Below are 20,508 nucleotides of genomic sequence, written 5' to 3'. Positions count from 1 at the left end.
TTTGTCTTAAAGAATGGTATGGAAAGGGAAACCACAAACTCTTCATTTTCAGAAACTACACACTTATTTTGGTGCATTGGATGTATTTATTCCGGGGGCCAAAGATCGGATATTGATTTAATCTAAAGGTGGCGAGTACTAAAATCTCATACAGACTAACGCCTAGTCTCTGAATACATATAATTTTGATAGAAACAAACAATTCCTTTTACATTGAAAACGATCCCCAGTGAGAAGGGCGATTCAGAAGAACCTTGGAAAATCTAGACTTGCTTCTTTTGGGGCTTTAGCATTGCAGATATTGCTAGGCAGAAGGGAAAATAATGCGGTTCAGGGACTGTGAGACGTACAAGAGATAGATGTGGCAGAACCCCTTTTGTTTACGAAGAATCCGACAGTGTGCTAAATCGGATCCTCCTGAAGCGCTCATAAATCACCAGAACTCATTCTGAGAATCTGTGCAGCAGACACATGCCCATCATACCATTTGTTTAACGCCGCACTCAGCCAGCTATATGGCGGCTGTCTGTAAATAATCGAATCTGTACCAGGCAATCCAGTGATCGATCTACGTAATTGGGATACGATGACATGTGTCAACCGAGTCAGTGAGACTGACCCGATTCCCTTAGTCGCCTCTTACGACAAGCAACTGGACACCATAGGGTACTGCCGCCATATTGTCTGTCCCGGAATGGAAGGAAAACGAACATTTTCTTCAATGCGTCAAACAACGTCCACTTAAACTCTCTGAACTGATTCGTGTTCGGGTTACCGTTTCATACAATACAAATGCAGCAATCACAAAATTTCCATGGGATTCGAACCACGGACCTTCTGATGTCCACGTGACCAAAGAGGTTAACCCCATCAGCAAGCTGACAAGGTAAGGATGTCACCTGTGGGATGACTCCACGCCCTGCTACACAAACTTACATGCTAAAATTTTGTATCCACATACAAACACTATGGGTCCGTTTATGATTAGCCTCAGATTATTTATTAGCTCAGTCGGTTAAGACGAGTCTACCTTAATTTGAAGACTTAAATGATAAAATGATAAAATCGAGCACATGTTAAACTTTAGATGAAATACTATGCAGAACCTTGGATGATTTTGTCGGTTCTTGCCCTATGCCTGAAAATTCAACAGAAGTTTGATGCAGTCAGTTTTTCGCTGTTAGAAGTTGTACAGATAGTATGTTTAGCCCTGCATTGCCAAAAACCTTTTGTTTATCGTAAAAATTAAAGCGTCTTCTATTATCAAGTATGTCATTTCATACATATAGTTATGTCCCATATACACCAGTTTGTCAGAAAATAACTTTGATCGAGCTAATAGTGGTATTTTCCACCGATAATATGTTGTCGTTCCAGTGTTTTGAAAGTGAGCGAAGTCACATGACAGGTTATCCGTGCCAGTGGATTCAATCGGAATGCTTATGAAACCAACATCTCGCCGATATAAAGGGTATGTACATGAAAAGTTGGTCAAACTTCGTTCCATATTAATAATACATTCCATGCCGACAACTGCCAATATGTACTTTTGTTTTGATTTCGCATTAACTTATATGGTATATAAGATCATATGATTCGTGGGGTAAATGCTGATGCATGATGACAATAACAGGTCATTGATAATCGGCTTAACTCTTGTCAGGAGACAGTTTTGGGAAGGGGAGGGAGGTTCTGAAGCGCTTGGAATATGTACTTAGCTTCACAAATATTCGTCTTCCATAATAACACCTATTTTACATTACAAACAAGCGAGGTCAGCAAGTGGTTGATTACACAGCGAATAACGATTAGGCGGGACTGCTCAAGTTTGTCGCGTAGTCCTTTTAAAAAGTTGTAATCAATGCATAAATTTCAAAACCGATACGTGATCGATGTGGACTTGGGTGACTATTAACTTCTAAACTGCTGGAGTGGAACCGAACATTTCCCAAGGCTAGTTCCCCTTTATCATGTTTATAGAGCACTGTAGGAAGTTGATTGTACCACAGTATCTGCCAACTAAAGGTTATCTGCATAAAACAGACCTAGGACCAACCATTAAAGTGTAAATGTAGTTAAAACTTTCCACACATTTAATATATGCATACAACAGTTATGTGTGAAATTGCAACAATGAACGTAATTATACTAAATATTCAGCTATTTAAGCTGCAGATGTATTATTTTTATGTATCACGTTGCTGTCACCATGAATACGTCACAGATCCCGGCTTCAATGTGTATATGTTATTGTGTTACAGCTATGTGTATGTTATTTAGGAGACAAACGTACTGTATTTGAAAATTAGATGAATGTTAGACTGAACTGATAGTCTCGAAATGTTATTTGAAACCAAACATGTAGCGTTTACGTTTATCTCCATTCTACTATAACCATGATAACCGATTTATGATCAAACTTATCCGTTCCACGGAAGACACTGTGTAATCTGGCATTGCACGAGAGGCGAATTGAACTCGTCTGTGTACGGAGTGGTAGGTGCCGTTTGTATTTTTTTTTATATTGCAACATAAAAAATATTCTGTCCAAAGAAAACAAACAACTATTTATTCAATACCTTTTTTATAAGCCCACCTACACACGACCAAAACCAGCCTATTTTTTTGTGTGCCGTGGTACTGTACCCTTCTTGCAATGCTATAATGGACCTATATGTCTGACCTACTTATTTTCTTTGAAGTAATTGTTGACAGTTACGCAACAGTTTGAAATTGGAAAGAGGCAGACAAGCCAGAGTTTACATTTTGCAAAAAAAAAGAGAGTGAAATTTGAAGTGACAGCAGAGGAAAATTCTTGACTCAATGACTTACTGTTGAATTTGGACCGTGCAGAAATGAAGAATAGATCATTGTTTTCATCGACCGACGAATCAGTGTTGTAACTCATCAAGGACTGTGGATTTTAATGACTGTCGAGTGTCAATCATGATGTTCACGTGCCTCTACCCCGGCATACGACAAAAGAGTGACAGTGCTCACTTAATGCAATGATTTGTGTAAATGCGACTAACTTGGGATTCCTTGGAAATTGTTTTTATCATTTGGGACAGGATTGTGGCAAAGTGTTTTCTAAAGTGTATGAACACGGATCACCAGCAGTGCCCCTCTTGCGGGGAAGCTGGAAGAAAGCAGACTTAGGGTGGTTCAATTTTTGACATATACATTTTGAACGATGCAACAGGACATGATGGAGTATGAGTTGCATAAATTTGGTGTTTCACCTGACCGTTATCTTTTGAAGTTCTGTATAAAAGTATCGAAGGTGGGACGCCAGTTCTTTAGGAAGTGCTTCAAACTTCATTCAAACTTACTGGATATCTCATGTTGTGTAAACCATTCTAAACAGAAACAAAAATACAACTTACCAGGTTGGCAAATCCTACTAACGTTTGTTGTAAATATTTTATGAATGGGAATGTATTTTTACCAGGCTTTCTGATAAGTTAGATATTGTTTGTTTGTGGTTTTACTGCACATTGCAAGTAAGTTTCAATATTCTTATAATAAAAGTTAATATGATAGGTTCCCTAATAATTGTGGAGGGAAATTTCATACACATGTAATTGTATTTTTGTATTTTTTTTTATAAATTATTATTAACATTTATATTACATCTGATGTGTTTCCATGTTTTTGATGTTGTGTTGTAACATGATACTTATTGATAGGTTCCCTAATAATTGTGGAGGAAAAAGTCTAATAATTGCAGTTTTAATAAATGTTTTATTCAATTATCATTATCATTTCTATTACATCTGTTGTAGTGATATCAGCCATGTTGGTGGGCAGGTTGAAGTAGTGTGGCAGTGTTGTATATGTGCTCAGTGCAGCAGCCATATAAACAGGCGCATTTTCAATCCAAATTGATAGTGTCAAATTTCATTGATTGTCGCGACAAATTCGAGTATTTCACGTAGTGATGTTAGAATTTGTTCCAGCTATGTGTCAATATTATTGTGTTACAGCTGTGTTATTGTGTTATGGCTGTGTTATTGTGTTACACCTATGTGTAAGTGTTATTTTGTTTCAGCTGTGTAAGTGTTACTCAACTTACTGTTACAATTATGTGTCTGTTATTGTGTTACAGCTGTTATTGTGTTACAGCTGTGTTATTGTGTTACATCTGTGTTATTGTGTTTCAGCTATGTCTGTGTTACTGTTACAATTATGTGTCTGTTATTGTGTTACAGCTGTGTTATTGTGTTACAGCTGTGTTATTGTGTTTCAGCTTTGTATGTATTATTGTGTTTCAGCTATATCTGTTACAATTATGTGTCTGTTATTGTGTTACAGCTGTTATTGTGTTTTAGCTATGTATGTGTTATTGTGTTTCAGCTATCTGTTTGTGTTACTGTGTTACAGCTATATCTATGTTATTGTGTTACAGCTGTGTTACAGCTATATCTATGTTATTGTATTACAGCCATGGGAACACCAGGATGCTGTCATCATGAACATATCCCAGATCCCCTTCAATGTGTCGCTGCCTCTGCTGGGGGTGGGGGTGATGACCCTGCTCCTCTCCCTCCTCTTCTGTTGCTACATGTGGAAGTAGGTACACACTACGCGGACCTTCTAACATGTCCACAGATTCATTCATTCAATCATTTACAAAAACATATCCTTAAAATAATCCCCTTTGCATGAACTAGACCCATAAAGGTATTACCAAACAGCTAAGGCCAAATAAACAAAATGTTGTGGTTCCGATTACACCTCTTTGAAATTTAGGGTAGGTAGGTAAGATTTAAAATAGTTTTTTTTTTAGAGGTATTAAAGTACGAACTAATAACACATTTATCAATGTGTAATTGTTTATTCAATCAATTGAGTCATCATGTCGACTTTCTCTATCACAGTGACCAATGTCCCGTGACGGGAATAAACAATGGTATCTGAAAGCTTATTTTATTCTCCCTTTGGTAGATATTTCAAACAGAACCTTAGGTGGTGCCTTTTGCTATTTACAGATTTTTGTCATATATATTTTTCTCGGTTTCCATGGAAACGTTTTGGACTTAGTCTCAAAGGGGGGGGGTGGACTTCGTTTCCAGAGCATAACTCAAAAAACGTTCAATATTTTTAAACAAAACCTAGTAGACATATCAAACAAATCCTTAAGTGGTGCCTTTTGCTATTTGCAGATATTTGTGATTTATTATTTTCTCGGTTTCCATGGAAACGTTTTGGACTTAGTCTTAAAGGGGGGGTGGACTTCGTTTCCAGAGCATAACTCAAAAAACGTTCAATATTTTTAAACAAAACCTAGTAGACATATCAAACAGATCCTTAAGTGGTGCCTTTTGCTATTTGCAGATATTTGTGATTTATTATTTTCTCGGTTTCCATGGAAACGATTCGGACTTAGTCTCAAAAGGGAGGGATGGGTTTTGTTTCCGGAGCACAACTCGAAAACTTCTTAATATCTTTCAGCAAAACTTGGCAGATATGTGAGGCAGATGCCAAAGTGGTGCCTTTTGCTATTTGACGGAGTTTTGGCATATGTATATTTCCCGGTTTCCATGGAAACGATTAGGACTTAGTCCCAAAAGGGAGGGGCTTCATTTCCGGTGCAAAACTCGAAAAGCCTTCAGTATCTTTCAACAGAACTTTGCAGATATATTAGGCAAATTTTGAAATGGTGCCTTTTGCTATTTACAGATTTTTGGCATTTATATTGCTCATGATTTCCATGGAAACGATTTGGAATTAGTTTAAAAAAAAGTCAAGCTGGACTTAAAGTAACTGTCAGATGATTTGTTCTTTCAAATATGTGGGGTCCGGGGGGATACGTCATCTTCTGATGACTCTTGTTAAGTTTTGTCAGCTCGGCCGAACACTCCTGTAAGATGTGATTATGTTCTCTTTTATTTGTGTTTCGATTTATATTCTTTCAATATAAATTAAATGAGAGATTTGCTGCAAGAAGAAGTTTCATTCTCAAGGTATATAGACAAAGTTGTCATGATCACCAATTTGAGCAAAAATATGCAGAGAAAAACATTTGTTTGGCAATTTTCGACATACTATGTGTCTGTTAAATGACTACTCGATACATTAACTTAACTGAAAATTGTGCATCTTGGAATTTTTCAACTAAAATATTAGGTTTGTGGCCCTCATATAGTACTATATAGCATATGTCTTCCTGATTCTTGGACAATATATAACTGTCACAGTTTACATGCTTTTCATAATATATTATTTAAAGTTATATTAAAGGCACAATGTCACACATTTTCAACAATATTTTGGCCTATATTTAATATATTGGGGGCATGTGCACTCACCTTAGCTTCCTATTGATGCAATAACTGACTTATTATCCCATATGACTTGCTTGAACAGCTTCCAAACAGAGAACACTTGCCTGATATGGAATGTAAACAATTGCTCTGTACAACGAAAACAGTCGCACGCGGTGTTGTCAGTGTTTGCCGAACTGGTTTCAATCATAAGTTGGGTTATAGGATATTCGTAAAGAGCGCTCCAAGGGACATAACTCTATGGGGTTCGCTAGAAATCATGTTCGGTTGGTAGAGGGCGCGACAGTAGATTTAATGCAACATTGCATAAATTCATTTTAACTTTTTAATTTAATATTATAATCTAAATGTATAATTTTGGGGGGAATAAATCATATGGTAGCTCCCTTGAGGGCTGATAGTTAGTATTGTTGAGAGAAATGCATTATGTCTTTTTAGTGGTGTGACATTGTGCCTTTAAGAGACAAAGTGACCATTATATAGGATGTTTTGGTTTCACTGCTCTTCAAGCTAAGCCTGGTGACTACCACTCCATTGTGTATGGTGGTAAGTGCCCTCTTGAAATTGTTATGCCCCCGAGCACTTTCTACAGCAATTGTAGTATATGCTCACACCTCAACATCATTCATGTTGAGCCAGGCACCTGTAATGAGACAACCTGATATATGTTCACAGATTGAGACGGGATGGACGGAGAGCAAGAGGGTACAGAAATGTGAGTTGCTAAATCAAAAAACCTTTCAGAAACAAATCTACTTTTATTGTGCACAAGCATGGTTTTGTTCAGTGTTAGACCGTATATTACCGTAGATAAGCCGAATTTTGAAGTTGCCAAATGGGTGAAGGAATCCTGGGATGAGATCCCAAAGGACATGGTTCAAAAATCATTCCTAAAGTGTGGCATTTCGAATGCAATGGATGGATCACAGGACAAGGCCCTGTTTGAAGATTTTATTACCAATGATCCTAGAGCTGATGAAGATGACGTCCTTGGATGTGAAAACTTAGATGACTATTATGATGACAACACAGATGAATTGGCGTGGCAGGCACTGGCTGGGGAAGACAGCGACACAGAGTTCGATGGTTTCACAGCGGTGAATGTTCATTGTATAAATTACATCATAGTAGATGTTTATTATGTTCAATGAATGTACAAATTATTTTCATCACTGTATTCATTCTGTATTATTGTCGACTTACAACAAATATAACACAGAAACAGTAATATAGTGTTTTGAATGAAAAATGACTTCAGTTTTATTTACCGTGGGTACGTTTTCTCATGGGTTCATATTTCTACGTGCACCGACTTCACAAAATGGCGTCTTGTTGTTGATGCAATACAAACAGTGATCTTTGGGATTATAAGAAAGAAAACAAACACGGGTTTCTAGAATAATGGTCAGTATGATCTTTATTAGATACTATTTTCACCAAACATACTTACGTTTTACATCCAACTGCCAGATGTCTAGTGGTGTGAGTTGGCCGCGACTCATCGCGGGGGTTCGGCTTATGTATGAAACATACCATTTTGACACTCATTTCAAGGGTCAAGCTAGGGGGTCGGCTTATCTATGGGGTCGGCTTATCTACGGTAATATACGGTAGGCTTTTCCCTACAAAACAAGAAGACATGGTCATCAATATCCCCTGCCACACGGTTCCTGTGTTTTAACTCCACCACGACATTCATGTCCTAAAAGCACGTATCAAATATGGTTTCCCTGTCTATAACAGTTTCTGAGAAAATCTGTCCCCATTGGGGATACCGTGCACTAAGTCAACAAATGTGTGACAAGGGCCTTAACTCTGTAAGAAATGGTAACACAGTTTCTGTTTTTGAACTCCATCAAGGCATTTATGTCTTGAAAACACATGCCAAATTTGGTTTCCCAATCTAAAATGATCATTTGTCTGTCATGTCAGTATCAATTGAACGTGTAGACGCATTTGCATAAAAGCTGCGAATATTCCTTGTTTATGTACATGAAACTGATAACCCTTCTGTATATATATGTACCTTGTTTTACACTCATAAATCAGTTCTGTTTAGAATAGCCCAGATGGGAAGAGAATATTGTCAGATAAACCTTTTATTTATGCAACATTTGCAAATGCAATTTTGTGACATCCTAAAGTTATCCCAGGAAAAGTTATGATACAAAATGTGTATCAATACTTTGCGTGGCATGTTTATGATAGAATACATATATGGTGAGGATATTTTAAACTTACATGCGGGAAATATTGTTCCCAGCAGCTTAAACTAATTCTGCAATAATGACTTTCACATTGATGTCCTCTTTGCAGCATTGGTATTTGGTAACATTTATGTTTCTTAAAATATAAAATTTTATATACCGGTACCAATATTTTCTTGTATGTTCTTTACAGATTCGAACAACGAAGGTGAAAAAGAAAGGTGAAACTGAGGTAACATAATGCACGGTTTACTTTCAACTGCAGTGTTATGATGTTTATGTATTTAGATTATGTTGCTCATATTCAGGGATGGAAATGCAGTTTTGGTTGCCTTTGTGAAAATAAACATGCTCATACCTTTTTTAGGATCCAATAATGTCATTTCAATATATTGTTTAATAAATCAGTAAACATCATGTAAACATGTCAACGTGACAGCTGGATTTCCTGAACGCTATCATGACTGCACGAGCAGTTCAGCTTAATATGTCCCGGACCCATAGACTAACAAACTATGTTATCATCCTGTCATGCACACTGGCATTCAAAATGGCAACATTTTGTTTCAATATTTACCATGCCACGGCATGCAAATTAAGCCCTATTTCAATCCCTGGTATTGAATCATTAAGCCCTATTTCAATCCCTGGTATTGAATCATTAAGCCTTTATATTTTTGTTCATCTGAAACCAAATGAGCTAATGCCATTGCAATTTATTATCCCCCGCAACACGTTTTGCGGGGGGTATTAAAATGGACTCAGTCCGTGCGTGCGTCCATCTGTCCGTCCGTGCACGTCTTTTCCGGAGCAGAACTCTAAAACCGTTCAATATTTCTTCACCAAACTTAGCACATACATGGATCTGGTGGTGTACTGGTGCCTTTTGGTAGTTTTGGAATTCTGAATTAAATATTTTTGGCGTTTCCATGGCAACAAGTTCGACTTTGACTGAAATTGGTGGTAGTGCTCTTTTCCGGAGCAGAACTCTAAAACCGTTAAATATTTTGGCAAACTTGGCACACAGATAGATCTGGTGGTGTACTGGTGCCTTTTGGTAGTTTTGGAATTCTGAATAAAATATTTTTGGCGTTTCCATAGCAACAAGTTCGACTTTGACTGAAATGAGTGGTAGTGCTCTTTTCCGGAGCAGAACTCTAAAACCGTTCAATATTTCTTCACCAAACTTGGCACATAGATAGATCTGGTGGTGTACTGGTGCCTTTTGGTTGTTTTGGAATTCTGAATTAAATATTTTTGGTGTTTCCATGGCAACAAGTTCGACTTAGCCTGAAATTGGTGGTAGTGCTCTTTTCCGGAGCAGAATTCTAAAACCGTTCAATATTTCTTCACCAAACTTGGCACATAGATAGATCTGGTGGTGTACTGGTGCATTTTGGTAGTTTTGGAATTCTGAATAAAATATTTTTGGCGTTTCCATGGCAACAAGTTTGACTTAGACGGAAATTGGTGGTAGTGCTCTTTTCCAGAGCAGAACTCTAAAACAGTTCGATATTTCTTCTCCAAACTTGGCACATAGATAGATCTGGTGGTGTACTGGTGCCTTTTGGTAGTTTTGGAATTCTGAATAAAATATTTTTGGTGTTTCCATGGCAACAAGTTTGACTTAGACTGAAATTGTGGTCGTGCTCTTTTCCGGAGCTGAACTCTAAAACCATTCACTATTTCTTCACCAAACTTGGCACATAGATAGATCTGGTGGTGTACTGGTGCCTTTTGGTAGTTTTGGAATTCTGAATAAAATATTTTTGGCGTTTCCATGGCAACAAGTTTGATTTAGACTGAAATTGGTGATAGTGCTCCTTTCTGGAGCAGAACTTTAAAAACCTTTCAATACTCTCCTTCCACTTTTCTATATACACACCTAAATATTTGACATAATCATAACTCGTAGACATAATCATGAAGAGTATTTTGCCATTGCGGGGGATATCGATGACTTTGTCTTCTTGTTTTGATGTTGTTTTGACGACCATGTTCTTAAATTCTCTCAAAATGCATGAGGTACTGTAAATAACTTCTCCTCTGAAGTTTTAGAGCGTCTGCCCGGAGAGCGGAAGGTCGCGGGTTTGATCCCCGACCGCGTCATACCAAAAGACTTTAAAATATGGTACTTGTTGGTCCCTGCCTGGCACTCGGCATTAATGGGTACAACAAGGACTGGTTGGCTCGGAGTCAGTATAATGTGTCTGAGTGGGGTATTCATGCTTCACTGCGGCATGGTATCTCAGTGGGCTAGCACTATAAAACCAGCTTCAGTCTGGGCTAGTACAAGCAGCCGCACATACACATACACACGCATGCACGTCGTCATATGAGCGAAATATTCTCAAGCACGACGTTAAACCCAATTTCACCTCACCTCACCTGATTGAGGGGGCTGACTATGGGATGTACGTTGCTGTTCACAAAGAATAAATATTTTCTTCAAATGAGGGGGCGGTGGGGTAGCCTAATGGTTAAAGCGTTCGCTCGTCACTCACTTCAAATGAGGGTGTAGTATTTTAGCTAACAGTGTAACTCTAGTTCATCATAGCCAGGTCTGTTACTGTACCATGGCAGGATTTTGAGAATGAAAAGATCTAAATTACAAGACCTTATTTCACAGCATTATGAAAGAAACAAGCTTTACTCTTACAGGGTTTTGTGGTATATCTATTGACAAATCCCTAGAAGTTGCAGGAATAATTATGTGGCTCATCACTAGTAGCTCCTGCAGAACATGCAACCTGCCTGGGTTGATCACGTGAATGCTGGCTGGAGAGATTCTTGCACTGGAGAGAGTCTTTGTTCCAGTTTATCTTGTGATTTACACAAGAGGATATTACATGCTACTTGTAATGCTTTTTTTGATCGGATGATCCTCATTGATCTTCCATTGATAGTATCAGAATCTGCAGTTACTAAGTAACTGGTACGATTGTAGTGTTTTGGATTAGATCAACCATCCTTGAAGGACACACCTTTTCTGGTCTACATCCTCCAGTAACCTTTAACCCCCATGAAACCCATGAGCTAGCCTTGACTGTGGATCTTCACAGCAACTGCTCCTTAACATCGATCATGTCTGGTCCAGACTCCATTATCTACAGACTGCCGCCATATAGCTGGGATATTGCTGAGTAGAACTAAACTCAATCAATCAATAACATCGATCATGGAGGAGTGCTTGAGGAGACTGGACACACTCCTTGCCTCTCACCACCTTAGTGACTTGTCCGTATCTGATGTCCAAGGACTACACCTATTCAGACCCTTGGTACTGGTGCAGCAACTATCTAGAGACAAACAGTGCAGATATTGGTGTCTACTTGAAGACTCTCACCATCTATCTCAGTGGTCTACTGGTGCGTTAAAGTACAGTCCTCTTTGGTGATTTCATCATAGGCTGTAGAGACCCTCCTTGTACAATATGTCTGAGGTGATCATCGCTCTACTCACTATCCTCTATTCTTGCGGGCAGTCACGTTAGTGGAGTAGGAATTCTGAATTCTATGCTTGGCCTCGTTCCTCCAAGCGATCGTAGCGCTACGACTGTCGTAAGTCTATGTTAAAGTATGGGAGTTACGATCATCTTAACGCTACGATCGCTTTGAGGAACGGGGCCCTGGAGTTTCAAGTGTTCCTGTCCCATGTTGTCTATCATTGATTAAGCTTGATGAGGGACAAGCGAGGGTCAGCCGCTTAGGTCCCATCTAGAACCTAAGACCAAACATTCTCTTCCCACAGAGGTTACTCCTGTCATATTTTCCTACGTAACCTCTGTTCTAATACGGCCCTTTCATGGTGTGAGCGTTCAAGACTCGTGATAGGAGGCAATCAGATTTAGTTGTGCAATCAGTGATGTTGTTTCAAAAGTGATCATTCGCAAGGCCTCGGTAATTTCCGTATGCTTCGAGAAACCTAAACTTCTTCTCCTGCGCGATGCGCAAATGTTTCTTCTAGACAGGACACAGTCATGTGGCGGATCAGTGGCGTCTCCATCGCCCTCGTTGACAACGGACAAGCTAGCCATTAAACGTCTTGTGTGTAACATCAACACAAGTCCCCGGCAGATGGGGGATATTTGTGGCCTCACATTTGCTTGTCTTAGTCAAGTTGAATCTAAGTCGATGTAACAGGTGTTCTGATTGGATAGAAAGAAGGGAGATAATTCATGTTGCGATCTTTTGCCGCTAGGGGATTTTACGAGAACCAGGAAATATGGCCGTATTAGAACAGAGGTTTGTAGGAAGATATGACAAGTAACCTCTGTGGGAAGAGAGTGAACACCAAAAGGTGTTTAGATTCTGTGGCCAGTTTGAAAATGGGGCAAAGTAGCATTCCTGTCTCTGAGCTCAGTCATTTGGCCTTTGATGAATGATACAGAGAGAAATGCTCCACTCCCATGGAGGTTGTGTTTAGTATTGCTGAAGGGTTTCATGAAGCAACACATTACAAGTGTGCCAATGACCACTACTATGAAGATGAGAAGTCTAGGCCAGCCTCCTTGTGAACTGATCATTTCACAGATAATCTGAGGCCAACAATCCAACTGTGGGAGAAGTGCATAACGTGAGATAGCATAAGTTTTAAAAATCAAAAATATAAATTCGGTTTATAATACTTATCCTGTCTCGTATGAAACCACTACAGACATTAGGGGAAGTTCTGGCTCCAAGACAAGTGAATGATTACAGTCAGCGGTCACATGATCAGCCTGAGCAGTACGCATACACTGCAAGAGCTTCTAGTGATGACATATCAATGATATATGTGGAACTCGAGCAGGGGTGTGTTTGGGTGAGCAGTTCAGAGATCCATGTCATTTCTACTCCTGTTGAAAGAGAAATTGCAAAAATGTGATAGTATAAGTATTATAAATATAAAATTTAGAGTCGAAATCTCTGTTGACCTCCAAAAGATGTTTTTATGAAAGTAAAACACTATATTTCTAAAATGTGTCAACAAATTGGTTTGCTACACTTGGTACCTGCATATGGAATCGCTTCTACAATTATTGCAACAGCAGGTGTTGACAGTAAGGGGAAGTAACTCCAGCAACATCTTGGTACTGAGCCTGGTCATGTCAATGATGTTTTTAGTTGTATATTTTCAGCACTTACGGAACTGACTTTTATGAGAAAAATGATTGAACCAACCAAAACATATGTCCCAAAGTTCTTGCTGTGAGTCCCCTATTTTCTGTTTCAGACATGTGCTGTTTGTCTGGAGGAGTTCAAGTACAAAGAAACATTGGCCATTTGTCCTTGTAAACACAGGTTCCACCAAAAGTGAGTTATCTGATTGTTTTCACAATGAGTATTACCTTCTATTCTACCATGAATCAAGAAAATACTAGATTCTGATTGGTTGTTCAGAAAAATCAGACGGCATCAATTGTGGATTGACGCTCATCTGATTGTAAGGCCGCTTCACGCGCGCATTAACAAATCTTATTGTGAGAACTACTTCCGTTTGACCACAATGATGGCGGATCATAACAACAACTCCATGGATTTTGACGCTGACTTTCGAATTTTACACATAGGCAATTGGAAATTTTTGGATTAAAAATGCGTTTGATTTCATTGCGCTTCACTGCGCATCGTATAGAACACTGCCCCACTACTTCAGCTTGACCACCAACATGACTAAATATCAACACAACAGACGTGATGGAAATGCTGATGAAACATTTATTAAACTCGAAAAATACAGTTATATGATTTTCCCCCTACAATTATGAGGGAACCTCACTATCATATTACCTTCTATTATAAAAATATTCAAACTCAATTACAATACACAGCCCCAAGCATAAACAAAACAATATCTAACATATAAATCAGAAAGCCTTGTAAAAATACATCCCTATCTATACAAAATATGCAGCAAAACATTAGTAAATATTTACCTACCTGGTAAATGGTATATTTAATTCCGTTTAGAATGGGAAATTTGCAAGATAGATCTAAGGGTCTGGCAAAACACCACATTTATGCCACTCATAGTCATACTCCCATCATATCCCGCTGCATCGCTCAAAAACAATTCTGCTCTCTGCCAGCTTCCTTTGGTTGTCACTGTTATGTTCATCTACTTTGAAAAACGCTTGGACACAGTCCAGTCCCAAACGATGAAAACAAAGTTCCAAGGAATCACAAGTTAGTCGCATGTACACTAAGCAGCAGCACTGTGACTCTTTGTCGCATGCCGGGTGGAGGCAGTACGATGAAATCATGATCGGCCGGGTCATAAAAATCAACAGTCTTTGATAAGTTACAGGTCGTCGTACGTTGATCAGGAAAGGATCTATTCTTCGATTCTGCAGGGTTCAGATTCAACAGTCAGTCAAGTATTGTCCACTGTCACTTCAAATTTCAACCTTTAGCAAAATGTAAACACTGGCTCGTCCCCGCCATTTCAAACTGTTGCGTAACTGTCTACTTCAAGAAAATAAGTAGGTCAGACGATTCCATTATAGTGTGGCCAGGGGTACAGTTTCACGGCACACAAAAACAATAGGCTGGTTTTAGTCGTGGTGGAGCTGGGATGGAAAAAAACCAAGATCTCGGGTATTACATAACTGCATTGAATAAACAGTAGTTTGATTTCTTTGGACAGAATATTGTTATGTTGTAATGTTAAAAAATATGAACGGCACCTACCGGCTCCCTTCACAGACGAAGTTCACTTACGCCTCTCGCCCCATGCCGGATTACGCGAGTGTCTTCCTTGCAGAGCCGCGAGGAAGTTCGCTTTTAAATTGGTCATGGTAGAATGGAGATAACCCTAGTGTGTTTGAAAATCAGAGACATGTAATTGACTGAATTGATGGCGACTAAATATTTTCAATTGAAACCTCACGCCACGCTGCTCGGTTCCAATTGAAATTTAGTCGCCATCAATTCAGTAAAGCATGTCTCTGATTTTCAAACACACTAGGTTTATCTCCTAAATAGTGTTCCAGTTTTGTCACGATGCATCAGATTGATGTGGGTGAAGGCCTGAAGCAATGCAGGCCCTAGATGTTTGTCTCTTTGATGAAGCTCAGGACGTGGGTAAGATGCTGACAATCATTATCAGGTTTGATCCCGGACCAGACAAACCAGTGGCTAACAAATGAGCAATGATGACACTTGTTCAGTGAAGTCACAGAGCCTGCCCACTTGACTCTCCCCAGGGAGCTGATAATGTACTCTTAGAGCACACTGAATCAAAGATTGGAGAATAATAATGCATCACCATAATCATGTATTTTATAACGGAAGTAGGTGTGTAATAATTATTTGTTTTAATCCTATCTGAGAACAAGATTATGGTAAGGGTATGTTTTGACAAAGTGTGATTGCTACATGTCATTATAATATTGATTACACTGAAAATGTTTGAATGGTGAAGCAGAAAAACGTTATCTTATTTTGATATTTTAGTTTTTACGTCAAGAATATCTAGAAATAGACTTTAAATTTCACTAAATCATCAAACATTTTCTCAAACAAAATGACACACATGATTTAAACTTTCTGTGACTGATTAATATTAATGGTAGACTTGATCTTTTTAACAAGATTCCACTTTGACAAAAATAATGTTTTTGTCAGAACCTGTCTCTCCAAAGGTGCTTTAATTCAGCATTGATGTTTGTAACCATGACAACAATGAATGTTAGCATAAGGTCAAAAGACATTGCAGCACAATAATACATTAGCAGCTAAAATAATTTTTAAGCATATCCTATTTGTTGTGCCCTTTCTCTTGTTCTCCCCGACCATGAGTGGAAACGACCAGCAATATAGTTGCCCGCCTCTTGTTACCCCTCATCCATACACCCCCGCAACCTGTAGTGTTGTAGGTAGTCACTGGAAGCTCATGTGTCTTGTCCTGGCCGACAAGTGACACCCAACTGAAGTCCTATAAAATCATATAATCTATACCAAAGGGTTTAGAGGGTTATGACATGCCTTTAATCTCCTTACTACTTAGCATGGGGAAGTCGACTGCTCTAAGTGTAAATGGACATTTTCATCGATCTTTTACTGCCCAAACTGCATAGGGGTATGTAGCTGGCCACAGCTGATGTCAGGCCTGTGATCTACAAGATGATCACCAGTTACTGTGTATAGGAAGGAAGGCATCCGCACATCGGATTGAATACTAAAACTTAAAGGAACATCACAATGAATTTGGCCCATCTTTTAGCAAGAAATCAAATTGCTCTATGACAAAGGGTTGCTGGTCTGATACAGCTTTGCCGACCCATACAGATGAAGCCTTCCAATACACTCCTTCCAACACTTGGCTCAATGATTATCTCCACTTCTTTTGGGGATCTAACAACACATCGAGTCGCAGATTCCCCTCCCATTGGTTCAGTCTAGAGTGATGGTTGTGAGGGATTCTGCGAACCGTCATGGTTCCTGGATGACTCACTAGGGCTGCAACGAATACACTATGTGGTGAATGTGATATGTATCATGAATATTGGGTAACGAATACGAATAATTATTCATGATTACAATATTGCAGTTAAGTGATTGATGCACAATATGGAACGCCCTTGTTGACAGTTCGATTTGTCACAGCAATAACCAGTGATCTCATGACACTAAAATTTGGTATGTAATAGTTATAGTCGACAGTACCATGTGCGGCCTTGGCAAACTAACATGACTTCCGCTACTGCAATGCTAGTACATGTTCCATTCTTGCATATCTCACTTTGGAAAAGTACACAAGGGTTCAAGTAAAACATGCTCCCTTAAAAAAATCGTAATTATTTGTTAATATTCGGTTCTGGTGACCACGAATAACGAATTGAATTCATGAAGGGCTATGGTTGGATTCACAGAATATGCGAGTGAATCATTACAGCCTTATGACTCACCATGGTTCATCAGTCGGAGGATCATCAATCCTTCCGTCAGCTTCATCAGTCCTAGCCGTCCTTAACATCTGATCCTCCTCATCTGGAGGTTCAACTAATGGCCTGCCTCTTGGAACCCGTCACATCAGCTCAGGCTCTTACTCTAAGATGACAACAGCAAGTATTCCTTTGCCCATATCTGCAGATCAATGATCCACAATCCAGGATTTGTCTGCCATCACATCTCCATCAGTACCTTCATTGGTGGTTGATAGATTCGAACGTTGCGAGTTGGGTTCATTGGGTCAGCCATTATAAGACACATGCTTTGCATGGGCTTCTAGTGACTACGTACAATAGAGCAAGGGGCTGTTTCCGTGATCCTGGAAAGTTTGTTTCAGGTCTATATCACGACATGGTTGAAAAAACAATGGAAAGTGCATAAAACGAGATATAATACATATTATAAATGTCCAATTTATTGTTCAAATTTTCAATTTTTTACCCTTTTTCATTTTTAATCAAATCTGAATGATAAGGCATTTGGACATTGAAACTACAGTTTTATGTATGTTTTTATTAACCAGTATATATTTGCTGTTTTATCTTCAGATGTCTGACCCAGTGGCTGCAGCACAAGAATATTTGTCCCATGTGTAAAGCTAAAGTTCAGTACAGCCCAGGGGAGACAACTAGCTTAATAGAAGGCGCAACACCCTTGTGAAACCAGTCAAGCCTCCATTTTGAAAGTGCTAAGCAAGTCCCTGTGCCATAGACTGCAGACATTTGTAAAGAACCGAGGTGGAGTCATCACAAGTTTTGAAAACTTATACAACATATGTCATATATAGTAATATATCTTCCACAATAATCCACTATATCATGCTTGGATATATCTCCCAGTTGCTGTACAGTTTATTAGAAGTGAAGAAGTCATTGTGCCCCTAGGTAAGTCAGATATGTACCCAGGTACTTCAATGTGTACAGACATGTACTCAAACCAAAATCAGAGTACAGAATCATACCTGGTACCTAAAATGGCAGTCAAGTCTTCCATTTCCTCAAACCAATAATGCTTCTTTATGTAATGGTGTTTCATGAGTTTGGTCACAGCATGTTTCTGTGTTCTGAAAAGTACTGGGATATGTATCTGTCGTACGTGTTCCGACGATGGTCTTATCAGAGTAGATTAGAGCACAGAGCTTCATGTATGTTCACCAATATGTTGAACTTTTTATCTGGGAAAGAAAATTATCAGCTTTACAAGGAATCAGAAAGTGAACATAAAAACACAACTGCCTAAGCAACAACCACAATGGTGGCTGGTCTTGTTGGTATAACATGGGTGATTTCTGTGATTTTCAAGGTGCTAGATGTGAATGTGTAGTGGTTGTTACATAGAGTGCTTCATGTATCAGGCACAGTGTTTATACATGGATTTAACTGACTGGAGTTAAATTCAGAGATAGTTTAAATTATTTTAATTTGTATGTATGTATTGTGAGTGAAGAAAGTATAAGTATCAGTAGGGCAACTCTTTCTTGTTATATTTATGGATTCAACATAAATTATGAATAATTATTTACAGATTACTGCTTTAAGAAAAATCATGTATAAAACTTATGATGCTCAATTGATCATAAATATTTGATGTATCATTGAGTCCAGGAGTCATAGAAATATTCCTTGCATAATAAATATTAAATATAGAGCTATGTCCTTGTCTTAGGTACATGGACTTTGCCTAAATTAACTTTTTTTCCTTCCTGAGAAAATAAACAATTAAAACCAAAGCTTCCAGATAAAGGTGGCAATTCATTCATTTATCTTTTCTTATTTTTTCCCCCTCGTTCATGGAATATTTGTAGAAAACATTTTGTAGCACATTTTTTATATATAAAAGAACTGCAGTTTTGTTAAAAAATTATCACTTTTTTTATTGTTTGAGTGGCATTATAGAAGATGGGAAGTACAATGTTGACAGAAGTTAATGGATAACAACTTCTTTATTTTTGTGAGTGCGACGTTTCGATACAGATTTTTTGTGCCATTGTCAGGCATCTGTATCAAAGCATAGCACTCAAAAAATAAAAAGCTGATATTCATAATGTTTGTCGATGTTCTCTTTTTTCTGACTTTGAAAAACAAAAATCTGTGATCTGACACTAAAGACCATTGGCCTTATTAGATCAAATGTCAGTTATTAACATGAATGTCAACAAGGTACTACGTCAAGTGAGTGAGAGTGATTCTTTTGGTCCATGTTTAAGAAGAACCTTAACAGGGTACCGGGTACACCAAGTATGGGCTTCTAACATTGTACCTATGTTGGATATAAACCTGGGACATATGCAGCGTGAGTAAATGCTAGACTAGACAATCACATATTATAACCATTGGATGATGACACGATAACTGATATTTGTTATCACAATATATGGAGATACAATATCCCTCAAATTAATCATTCATTTTCATGGACATTTTTCTGAAATTGAAAAATGTGAGGCTTTGTGTTTTTAGGTATATATATAAATTAACTTTTCAGATTTGTTTTGGTGTATAGTGAATATTTGGTCCATTATTTCTAGGGCTCGCTAAAATAATCGATAATCGGGAACATTGATGGGAAAAATTGTCCAGACGTTGTTTTGTTAATAATCCATGCAAGACATGTCTATACTCACCAGTGATCTGAAATATATTAATTTCTTTCCAACATTTGTTTTCAGTTTTGCTCAAAGTTATGTTTCTGATATTTATTGATAATCAATCAATATTTAGTTAACGATTATCAAACTGTGTTATCTATATCAATACCCAGCCATAATTAATTAATCAATGAAAGGAAGAATTGAACATAGTGATGAATTGTGTCTGAAGGCTTTTAGGGAAAGTAAGGTGATGAGATGGGAAGGCAAGATTTAGACAATTACTAACGAGTGACAGGGAATGACAGATTATCTTTCCCGAGTTATATTAATTTTGTAATTAATATCATGAGGGAAAGAAAATTGGTCATTCCACGTCACAAGTTGGTTATTGTTTTTATTGCCCAAATCAGTTTTCGATCTCAAAAACCCTAAAATGAAAACAGCATTCTCGGTTAGGAAACTCATGATGTGGGGAATCCCCACATCCCTAC

General features: G+C 38.3%; 1 protein-coding gene across 1 annotated transcript; it reads left to right on the top strand.

The window, feature by feature from the left end:
• The first annotated feature begins 1,366 nt into the window (after window positions 1-1,366).
• On the top strand, window positions 1,367-19,471 carry LOC124269157 (RING finger protein 24-like). The gene is made up of 6 exons (XM_046704172.1): window positions 1,367-1,471; window positions 4,445-4,572; window positions 6,963-7,002; window positions 8,688-8,726; window positions 13,709-13,788; window positions 17,976-19,471. The coding sequence occupies exons 2-6, from the start codon at window positions 4,472-4,474 to the stop codon at window positions 18,085-18,087; spliced, it is 372 nt and encodes a 123-aa protein (XP_046560128.1). The 5' UTR covers window positions 1,367-1,471; window positions 4,445-4,471; the 3' UTR covers window positions 18,088-19,471.
• Window positions 19,472-20,508: the final 1,037 nt, after the last annotated feature.

Source organism: Haliotis rubra, unplaced genomic scaffold, assembly GCF_003918875.1.
Source record: "Haliotis rubra isolate DU_JTF1 unplaced genomic scaffold, ASM391887v1 Scf1425, whole genome shotgun sequence".
In the NCBI taxonomy this organism is placed as follows: Eukaryota; Metazoa; Mollusca; class Gastropoda; order Lepetellida; family Haliotidae; genus Haliotis; species Haliotis rubra.
This window is presented reverse-complemented; position numbering and strand designations above follow the sequence as displayed.